The following is a 10868-nucleotide window of genomic DNA, read 5'->3' on the forward strand; positions in this document are numbered from 1 at the left end:
TGGCTTGCAAGGTCAGGGGGTGGTTTGTGCCTGGCGGGGAGTGAACTGCCCCCCAGCTCTGGCTATGGGGATGGGGGAGGGACCTGCAAACCCTTAGTTTGTTGTGTGTGCCCCGTGGCAGGGAAGACTCCAACTGTGGGTGCTGTTGGGATCCCTGAATCCCAGTGTGCTCAGGGCTGTGCCTAAACTGGGAATGGCCAGATCCTGTGATTATCTGCAGGGTAAACTGAGGCATGCCAGCAGGGCACAGGGGAGGACACAGCAGTGTCTGGGTGCTTGGTTGTGCACCAGCCATGCTCCTCAGGAAGGATCTCAGAGGCAGCAGTCGAGCTCCGGAGAGGTGCCGTGACTCCAAAACAGTGCATCAGCAGTCAGCCACCCGTGGTGTGTGGCTGGGGGGTGCAGGGAGGTGAGCATTACCTGGGCGTGCTGCGTGAACAGTGGCCAGATGGAAAAATTAGCAGTGTGGCTAATCAATGTGGTGGATATTAAGCAGCTCAGGGTTGGGGGGTTTGCATGGTGGGAGGGAGCTGAGCAGGGTCTAGGATCGATACAGCTCATATTAAGTGGATTAAATCCTGGCTGCTGATCTGAGCCCTCGCTGCCAGCAGGAGGTGGCAGCTGAGCAGGGACTGTGGGGGTCCCACTGAGATAATTTCTCTTGGCAGCAGGGCCCAGAGGGGACTGTGTGGGGACTCACCAGGGCAAGCTGAAGTGCCTGGTGAGTAGCTTAGCACCTCATCACATCCTTCCTCTGTCTAGTGTGTCAGCTAGGCTAAGGGGTCTCAGGGACCCAAGCTTCATCTCTAGAACCCTTCGTGGCTCCAGGAAAGTCACGTCCTGGGTGAATGAGTGGTGTTAACAATGTTACTTAATCGTGGGGAGGAGGAGGAGGAGGAAGCACAAGGCCTATTCACGTCCTGTTAATAAACCATGTTCGACCCACTGACCTTTAACCTGCCTGACTAGCCCCGTTATCCCCATCCCTTAAGGAATATAGATGTCACCATGGCAATAGGATGACAGGAGGGAGCAGGTCCCAGAGCTGCACCCAGTGTGGGGTGTGGGATGAGGACACACTGAGCTAGTCCTGCACGAGTGCCCAGCCCAGCAGGGCCAGGTGGAGCTGGGATGCTGCTTGGGTCCCAAGGCCAGTGGGGTGGCCAAGCATGGACAGGTCCCTGAGGCTGGCAGAGCAGGGCTGCGCTGCACACCGTCGGGATATTGATCCCGGGGCTTGACAGTTTAATACTTCCATTTATAGAGGAATATAGTTACATCGATGGCGTTAAATGAGTTACTAATTATATCAATACAAACACGATTAGAAGGGTCCTTGCTCATAGGTCACCACAAGCAGGAGCCGCTGGTTGTGTTGCACAACTGCCCCTGCGCAAGGCTCAGACCACTGCTCCAAGGCACATGGCAGGGGGATGCTCTGGGCAGCGTGTACCCTGAGGGGTCAGGGTGCCCGTCCATGTAGAGTGCCTGTCTGGGGTTGTGCAGGCATATGTGGGACTGTAAATCCCCTTTTGGGGGTCTGTTCTCCTGTTCGGGGCTCTGTGTGCCCATCTGGGGTTGTGGATGCGCGTACAGGGTTTGTGTGGGCATATATGCGGTTGTGTATGTCTGTTTGGGGCTGTGCACGCATGTATGGGGCTCTGTTTGCCCATTTGGGGCTGTCCATGCCCAGCTGGGATTTGTGTGTGCCTGTCAGGGTTGTGCATGCCTGTCTAGAGTCGTGTGTTCCGTTCTGGGGTTGTACATGCCCCTCTGGGGTTGTGAGTGTGTGTCCAGAATTGTGCATGTATATGTGGGGTTGTGAATGCCTGTCTGGTGTTCTGTGTTCCAGCCTTGGGTTGTGGGTGCGCATACAGCAATGTGCATGTTCCATCTGGGCTGCGCATGCACATTTGGAGTGCGTGCCCGTGATGTGCGTGTGGGGTTGTGGATGCTCCTGCAGTCTGGAGTGTGCCCATGGAAGTCTGGGCCCACACCAGACTGCTGCACCTGCCCGTGGGAGGCTGTGCACTTCCAGACGTGGCTGTGTGCGCCTGTGTAGGGATTTGTGCCCCTGTGAGTTGTGTGTGCATGTGCATCACAGGCTTTTGCACACTCCTGTGATGTTCTATGTGTCCCTGCAGGGCTGTGCGCACCAATGCAAGGTTGTGCAGGATTGTGCATGCCCATTCCACCTTCTGTGTGGCACTAGGGGGATCTGTGTCCCTGTACAGGGTTGTGCCTATGCTTATGTGGAGCTGTGCAATGCCCACGAGGGGCTGTGCACGCTCCTGTGGGGTTGTGTGGACCCACACAGGGCTGTGCACACCTGTGGGGTTGTACAAGCCCGGATATAGTTGTGTAGGGTTGTCTATGCTCACATGGGCTTGTGCACCCCCGTGTGGGATTGTGGCAGCCCATGTGGGGTTATGCACACCCAGGTGAGGCATGTGTGCCTGCACAGGGACTGTGTGTGACCCAGGAGACCTGTTCTCCAGCCTGGGCGTCCCCAAATCCCATGGAACAGCCCGTGCATCCCAGGCGTACCCAGGGGCCAGGCCGGCTTGTCCCCAGTTACTCAGCTCTGCTCTCATCTCCACTTAAAAGCTGACCTTTGCTCTCGGTTTGATGTAATGTGTTTTTGCATCTCAGTGCCCCACAGATAAAAGGTTAGAGGTTAATAAACAGTGGAAAAATAGAACCTGGCCCTTGGAGGTCACACCTGTTTTGGGGGCTGGAGTCAGTAGCAGCCCGCTCTAGGGGGGATCCTGCCTGCATTCATGGGAGGAGAAACACAAGTGGCACCCAGGGAAGAGGTGTGTGGGTGCTGAAGCCCGTCCACACCCTCGGGAAGGCCATGGCTTCACCTTGCAGTGGGATGAGTGGTAGTTGCCAATTCTGGGGCTTTGCCCCTGCCTTGACAAGCCAGATGTCAGGGGATGTCAAAGTGCTTGGTGTGGAGGCCTTCCAGAGGCAGGGACAGGCAGGAAAATGCAGGCAAAGCCTGACTGACGCAGACTTCCTCGGGCAGAAATCAAAGCAGCCTCCTGGAGCTCTCCTCAGAGCCTGACCTAGTTACTGCAGTCAATGGTTCAGGGACCTCCTGGAAAAGAGCAGGCGATGGGGAGGGGACACAGAGCGAGGCAGGGAGCACTGGGGTGGAGAGGGACACAGTACTGGCACCCAGGAGTCAGGGCATTCCAAGAGCACCCAGCTGCAAGGAGGGGATAGATAAGTGGGATCCAGAGGGTGGGGAAACAGTGCAGAAGGAGCTCCATGGAGCCTGGCAGTCAGCACCTGTGGGCAGGGTGAGAGTCTGGCAGTTGTACCCTTAGACAAAGTTAGGGACAGGGAATTAGCACTGATCTGTCTCTGACAAGGGACAGGCACCTGGCACCTGATTTAGACAAGGGACTGTGTTAGGTGTGTCTATTCAGTGGTGGGAACCGTGGGGTCTGTAGAAGCATCCCCGTAGCTCCCCACATTCCCCCATCCCTACATCCCCCATCTCCATGTCCTCAAAGTCTCTACACCCCACATCCCTACATTCCCATGTCCCTGTATTCATGTGTCCTGATTCCATCTCTGCATCACCCCATCTCCGTGTGCCCTGAGTCCCTGCAGACCAACATCCCTTCATTCCTGTATCTCTGAATTCATGTGTCCCCATGGCATCCACCCCCATCCCCACATCCCCGTGTGCCTGCAGCCTGACGACCCTTAAGCACAGCTCCCTTTATCTGTCTGGTGAATGATGTTCTGTGTGGAGCGGGGGTGTGCTCCCTTTCTATTGTTTTTTAACGGCCTTTCCCAGCACAATTGTTTTTTAAACGACTCTATTTTGTGCCTGACTTTGTTTTCCAGCTTGCATTTCTTTGTATACGTTTTGGAAATCCATTCTGGACTGCTGAGTTTTGTTTCTTTTCAATGGCTTTAAATTCTTGCCGGGCTTGCTGGGAGGAATTGGTGTCTATAGTGTCTTCGATTGGTGCTAATTTTTCCTTCATGTGCTCTGACTTTTACTGCTGGGCCATCGATCTGGCAGGCTCCAATTTGTCATGGTCACTCAGGCGCTGTGCTGGAATCAGGCGAGTCCGGACTTTCACAGGGAGCCAGCACTTGGTGTCCCTGGTGTAGGAGCTGCACTCACCTCCCCGGTACTGTCCCTCAGCTCAGGCTGTGTCCGTGTGTCCAGACCATCCACCATAAGTGTCCTCACAGCCATATGTTTGTGTTTGTGCAATCCTGGGCACTTGCAGCTCCCTTGATGGTACCCAGTGGTATGGTCGAGCCAACTTTTCCTTCCCCAGGATGGGATTGTCCCCCACTGTTCAGGTGGGCCTGTGTCCCTATGAGGGATGAGGGCTGATGAGGATGCTGATCCCATGCTGGGACCTGGGGAACACCAACACTTGGCAGTGCCAGAGCAGAGCTGAGCATCTTGATCCTGGGCTCCTGTCTGGGGCTTGGGGTTTGCTGATGTCTCTGGGCTGTGATTCTTGCATCTAAGAGGGCGAGGGGCAGGACAAACTGAGGCACAGACCCAGCCTCTTTGCAGCAAAGATTCAGAATAGTCATTGGTCTGTGGGGAGCCCATGCCAGACCCGAGGCACAGGGAGAGCCCACACCCAGGCAGAGGATGTGTCAGGGGATTCTGTTAGGGGCGCACAGAGAGCCTCTTGTTGCTGGCAGAGCAGGCAGGTGGGGCCAGGGGCGATGCCAGGTTCTGGCACAGGCAGTGCTCAGCCCCAGGCACTGCTCCCCTCCCCAGTCTCACCTGCATGTGCTGGAAGCACTGACCCCTCTCTCTCTCCTGCCTCCAGCTCTATGAACTGGATGAGGACCCGAAACGCAAGGAATTCCTGGATGACCTCTTTGGCTTCATGCAGAAGAGAGGTAAAGGTGGGTGGCTGGGGTGGGTGCCACAGCCACCCTGCCTCTGCTGCTGGTGGAGGGCTCATGGTGTGTTGCTCTCAGGCTCTGAGCTGCTCCAGGTCTCTGCAAATCCCTCAGGCGGGTGTTGTGGTGCTCCCCCTGGGCCTCCCCCCGAACCCCAGGCTGGGGCAGCTGTCCCAGATATCCCATTATCGGTGCCCAGCAGAGATGCCCGCTGGAAACACCTGGTGGGGATGTCCATTAACATACCCCCTTGGTGACAGGCATTAGCAACACCCGTTAATGATGCCCATTAGCAGTTTTCAGGACGTTTTAGGGATGCCCGGTGGGAATGCCCTTGGCAGTGCCCTTTAGGGCTCCCTGGTAGCAGTGCCCGGTGAGGATGCCCACCATCAGCACCTCTCAGCGATGCCTGTGATGTGCAGGAGTGGGGCCGGCAGTCCGGGCAGTGCCGGGCACCCAGGGGTTAAGGGCTCTTAAAAGTTGCCGAGCGCGGGCGTGTGGCCGGCCGTATTAATTAGAGCCTTTTGCTGGTGTGTGGATTAATGAACAAGCCGCTCGATAGCCAGTAAACCCCAGGCAGAGGTTAATGCCGAGCTAATTAACGGGGAAAGGCTGAGGGGGGTGCAGGAGCTTTGGGGCTGGCTGTGCGTGGGGTGAGGGAGGGCAGAGGGGCAGTCGCCTGCATGCCCTGCACATTGGAAGGATGGTGACGGTCCCCATCTGGCTGTGGGGCTGCAGAGATTGACTTCGGGGTTGGGCTGGGACAGCACAAACCTGTTGCAGTCACGGCTGTGTGGTGAGTGACTGGCACAACCAGAGGGCTGCAGCCCCCCAGCCTATGCTGGGGCCAGCTATAGGCTGTGTATGGGCTGGGTACTGCCCCGTGGGTGGCCCCTGGCCCTGGTGCAGAGCTGTGGGGAGTGAGTGGGAGCATCAGCACTGCCTCGGCCCTCCAGCATCCATCAGCTACAAGATTCATGGGCTGTTCTGCAGCTTCATTATCTCTCTCTCCAGAGCTAATTAACTCCCTCGCTATTGGGGCTGGGGCTAATTAAGTAAGTGCCTGGTGTGGGGAGGAGGGAGGGAGCCTAATGCTTCCTTGACAGTGCTGCTCCACATCCCTCTGTGTCTGGATGCCCCACTCCTGTGCCCTCCATCCCTTCTGTCCTGCCTCCCCTCTGAGTGGGTGCCATCCCCCTGGGGAGGACAGGCAGGGTGTGGGTGCACAGGTGCAGGTGTGCAGGGATTGGTGTGCATGAACCTTTTGGAGGAGACAGGATTTTGGACTGGGGTACCAAAGAGAAAGGGGACAGAAGGCTGAGGGGCAAGGACAGCATCCCAGGGGTCATCAAGAGCTGGGTAAGCCCCAACTTCTGTGACATCTCAAAGGCAGTAATCAGGGACAGAAGGGGGCTATTTCTACATTTGCTTACTGGGGTCTGCAGGCCACCCCCACCCCCCATTTCGCCACCAAGCTGAGTGCCCTGCTGATAACACGGGGCTATTAATCAATCAAGGTGCTAATTGCAGCCCCACAATGGCTGCATCACCTCCCTGGGCTTTGTGCCCTTCGCCCTGGCTGTGGCTGGGGCCATCACTCTGTGGGGATGCAGACAGGTGCCTTTGTCAGTAGGAGGCATCGGCCACACACCTCACACAGCCCCGAGATTAATGGTGAGGCACTTTGGTAAGCCACCAAGGCTGGAGATGGGAGAAGAGAAATTCGTGGGCCATTGGCTGGGGGCTGAGACCCTGAAAACTCACTGTTTGGGGGTGAGGAAGAGCCCTCAAACTGGCCCCCCAAGGGGATGGGTTTTGTGCCAGCAGCCCCGAGCAGAGCTGGTGAGCTGCTGACAGCAGATGTCAAGTCAATATCTCTGCCTTTCTCCCAGGAGGATAAACTCCTCTCCCCCTTCCCGACCTGGTGAACAACACAGACACACACAAAAAAAAAAGTTAAATGAACTCAGTAAAAGAATAAAAAGAGCTCATTTTTCAGGCTTATGTGAAGAAGCCAAGCCAATATCAGGGCCATAAATTAGGGATGCTGGAGGATGGCGGTGAATGACGGCTTCGTTTGAGGGGCGAAGTGCAGTCCTGACAGCCTCCCTTGGCCAAATGGATGGCTTTCCAATACTGCCTGTGCCCCGCCACCTTGCAGGAGGAATAACTAGGGGGTGGAATGGCACAGGGTGGGACAGGATGTGATGCTTGTCCCTCCTCTGCCCAGCTTCCAGCAAATGCCCAGGCCATTGTCCCAAGGAGGCATGGAGCACAGCAAGGCTGTGAGGTTATTTGGGGATGCTGAGAAAGGGGAGGGGTTTTTAGCCAGAGTTGGTGGCTGTGGAGACCATGCTGATCTATACTGGGCTCACAGAACCCTGGTGAACCCACGTTCCCTTGCCCCATAGCCTCGTAGAAGAGGGTGATGGTGTCCCAGGGACACCACCCCCCAGGGGTCAGGGTCTCTGCTGAGAGCAGTTGAAGAGGATTTGGGGTCAGGTTTCTCGAAGCGGGGCACTAAAGTCCTTTAAGCAGAGGAAACTTCTGGGGCCATCTGTAGGGTTAAGAGGTTTTTCAGGAACTCTTTGAAAGAGTCTGGAGCTGGAAGGTAGGGTGAGTCCTCCCAGAAGGGTTGTGGGGGTCATCCCTCTTCAGAAAGGTTATAGGATGGGTCCCTTTTTAAAGTGTAGATGGAGTCTCTCTTTATGGGGCTCTGAAAGAGCGTTACAGAGTGAATCATTCTAGGATGCTCTGAGAGATTTCATAGATTGGTGCTGTACAGATAGCTCTGAGAGTTGTCAGGAGACAACCTTATCTAAGGGTGTCTGGAGGGGGTACTTTGCCCATCCCACTGAGGCTCCATATCCCAGAGAGCATACCCAGCTGCCCTGACAGCTCCATCAGAGATGACCCTCTGCCAGCGTGCTGGGGTCTCCCCTACTCTTTGGCACAGTGCCACTCTCCCAGGCACCCTGGGGTCCTACCCACACCCCAGGTGCCCATGAGTGCTCACCTGGGCATGGAGAGATGCACCTTCCATTGTGGGTACCTGCAGTGGCAGTGGGGGCAGGGTGGGGGCTGTGATCCCAGGCACAAAGGACCCTGTGAGCAGCCCCCCACTCCCTCTTGTGTCTCTGTGTGCCTCTGGAAGGAACACCAGTGAACCGCATCCCCATCATGGCCAAGCAAGTGCTGGACCTGTACACACTGTACCAGCTGGTGACAGACAAGGGTGGCCTGGTCGAAGTCATCAACAAGAAGATCTGGCGGGAGATCACCAAGGGCCTCAACCTACCTACCTCCATCACCAGTGCTGCCTTCACACTCCGCACACAGTGAGTGCCTGCGGCGTGGCAGGTGGGGAACACCTCTCCTGGGACACGCACTGGCTCAGATGTCCCAGAGCCCTGGATGGGGTCGGACATGGAGTACCACAACAGTGGTTGGAGGGCTCTGCTCCTTCCCAAGGGCTCTTTGCTCAGCATGGGGCTGGCTGGGGGGTGCACGGCTGTGGATCTCCCCCTGGCTCTCTCCCCATGCAGATACATGAAGTACCTGTATCCCTACGAATGTGAGAAGCGGGCACTCAGCTCTCCCGGAGAGCTCCAAGCTGCCATCGACAGCAACCGTCGGGAGGGGCGCAGGCAGACTTTTGGCACAGCACTCTTCAACTACTCACCAGCCAGCACCCCAACCCTGCTGGGCACCCCCAAAATGCCTCTGCCAGCTCTTAGCATCTCCACTCACAGCTGTGGTCAGCTCAGCCAAGTGCACAGCGTTAAGAAAGGTGGGTGAGGATCCCATCTTCCCAGAGATGGACACCGCTGCAGCAGCAGGGATGATTCCCTGTCAGCTCTAGCCCTTTTTGCTTGGGGAAAATAGGAACAATGTTGTTCTTTTAGTCCCTTTCAGGGAGTGAAACAAGTGTATTTTCCCTGGCTTTGGAGAAGGACCAAGCCCAGATGTTGGGAGTGGTGGCCTGCCCTGCCCCATTGCTGGTGGGGTGGAGTTGGCACCTCTGGGGGTGGTGAGGAGGGGTGGTGATGGGGCACCCACTGAGCTCTCTTGGTCATTGCAGATGACGGAATGCTGGCAGCATCAGTGCCGCAGCTGCGGGAGAAGCTGGAGACAGGGGAGCCCCCAGAGAAGAAGGTGGCCCTGACAGCGGAGGAGCAGCAGCGGCTGGTGCAACACGCGCTTCAGCACAACCTCCTGGCCATGGCCTCCCAGTTCCCCATGAACATCAAGATCTCCAACCGAGGTAAAGACATGCAACACCTCAGCCTTGGCCATCCCTTTCTCTGGCACCCGAGGTGGCAGCAGCAGCAGCCGCTGGAGAGGAGCGTGGATGCCCAGAGGGACCGCGTCCCGGCTTATCTGTCTCGGACAGGTTCTTGTTTCTGTTTCGCTTAACACTCATATTGGTATTTCCTTTCCCCAGATGACAGACAGGAGACCGCATTGAACCTGTCCACCAACAGCATTAGCAGTATCAACATGTCAATAGAAATAAATGGAGTTGTCTACACAGGTAAATAGAAGGGCCGCTTGGCCCGTGTAATTGCGGCCGGGAAATCCAATAACTTATAGCCACTGCCTGGCCAGCAAGTCCTTCCTTCAATCTGATGTCTTTACTATAAAATCCATCGTAATGAAGTGGCAGGGCTTGGGGAGAGGGGGCAGGAGGAGGAGGGGGTTGACAAGGATGGAAATTGGCCCAAAGCAGGTGCTAGCGATGAAGGGCTAAAGTGGGGGGTGAATAGATGGACAGATGGACAGACTCTGAGTGAGAAGTGACCCTGCACCTAAGGTCATTCCACACCCCAGGGTCCCAAAGGCAGGGCTTGGATTTGTGGTCAGCCCAATGCTTGTGTGCCCAAGGGTCTCTGGCTGGGTGTGGGGCTTGGCTGATTGCAGAACATGGTGCAGGGAAGGATGTTGGGGTGTTTTGGTGGAGCAGAAGATCCTTTGTGGTGCCAGTGTGCACCCCAGATGGCCATCCCATGCCCCCCAGATTCTTGTCTGTCCTGCTGAGACACCCCACAATTAAAATCAATGGCTTTGCCTTCAGAACTTAAATATTTAATGAGCAGGAAAGGTCAGGGCTAAGCCTCATGTGGGGCTGCCAGCCAAATGGGCCCTGGGCCACCCCATAGGCTGCCCCACACAGGCAAGGATGACTGCCTTGGGGAAGACACCACAAGTGATGACGGGGCTGAAGCCCCCATGAGTCTTCATCCCACCCTCCCCAGCCTGGGTGCTGGGAGCCAGGTGAGTCAATCCTCCAACCCTGGGCTTGCCCTAACCTGCTTGTTTTTCTCCCCCAGGTGTTCTGTTCGCCCGCCGGCCCTCAGCCACCCTGGCACCTGGTGGAGGGAGCACCCAGACCCATCCAAACCCCATGCCTGCCCCAAACCCCCTGCTCCCAGCCTCCTCTCAAAGCCACATTCCCACTAGTACCTCACTGTAAGGCAGATGTGCCCCCATCCTGATAGCAGCTGGGGGTGCCCAGAGTCTGGGGGGCTGAGCTGTGGGACCCAGCTGGGCCACCAGGGTGGGATGGGGGACCCAAAGGTGCCTTTGGCTGCGATACTAAGCTGTGTCCATGCAAGGCTGTGAACACCCACGCAGGCCCTTTTGTCCCTTGTCCCCACGCGTGCCCTCTGACACACACACACACACACACACACACACACACACACACACATACAGACACACACACACACATTCCTTCCCAAGGCACCACCCCCAGGTGACACTCCCATACATCTCCTGCTGCCCTGATGCCTGGGGCACCCCCAGGACCTGCATGCTGCATCCCCTCCATCCTGCAGCCCCTAACCCACCTCGCTGCACGCACTGCTGCCCCTGTACACGCCTCAATGCATACACTGTATCCCCTGCACACACCCTTGGTGCCCACGCTGCCTCTCCATACACACCCTCCGTGCAAACACTGCGGGCAC

The 10868-nt window shown here is 56.7% G+C and overlaps 1 protein-coding gene across 1 annotated transcript in view; it reads left to right on the top strand.

Moving 5' to 3' along the window:
• Window positions 1-10853, top strand: part of ARID3C (AT-rich interaction domain 3C) — a gene marked incomplete at its 5' end in the record, with an annotated part of 17527 nt that extends 6674 nt beyond the window's left edge. The window contains 6 exons of the mRNA XM_014309946.2: window positions 4824-4896; window positions 8054-8237; window positions 8445-8689; window positions 8981-9163; window positions 9344-9433; window positions 10230-10853. Of these exons, the coding sequence (XP_014165421.1) occupies window positions 4824-4896; window positions 8054-8237; window positions 8445-8689; window positions 8981-9163; window positions 9344-9433; window positions 10230-10372 (918 nt within the window). The remainder of the gene's footprint in view (window positions 1-4823; window positions 4897-8053; window positions 8238-8444; window positions 8690-8980; window positions 9164-9343; window positions 9434-10229) is intronic.
• Between the last annotated feature and the right edge of the window lie 15 nt (window positions 10854-10868).

Source organism: Geospiza fortis, unplaced genomic scaffold (genome assembly GCF_000277835.1).
Source record: "Geospiza fortis unplaced genomic scaffold, GeoFor_1.0 scaffold878, whole genome shotgun sequence".
NCBI lineage: Eukaryota > Metazoa > Chordata > Aves > Passeriformes > Thraupidae > Geospiza > Geospiza fortis.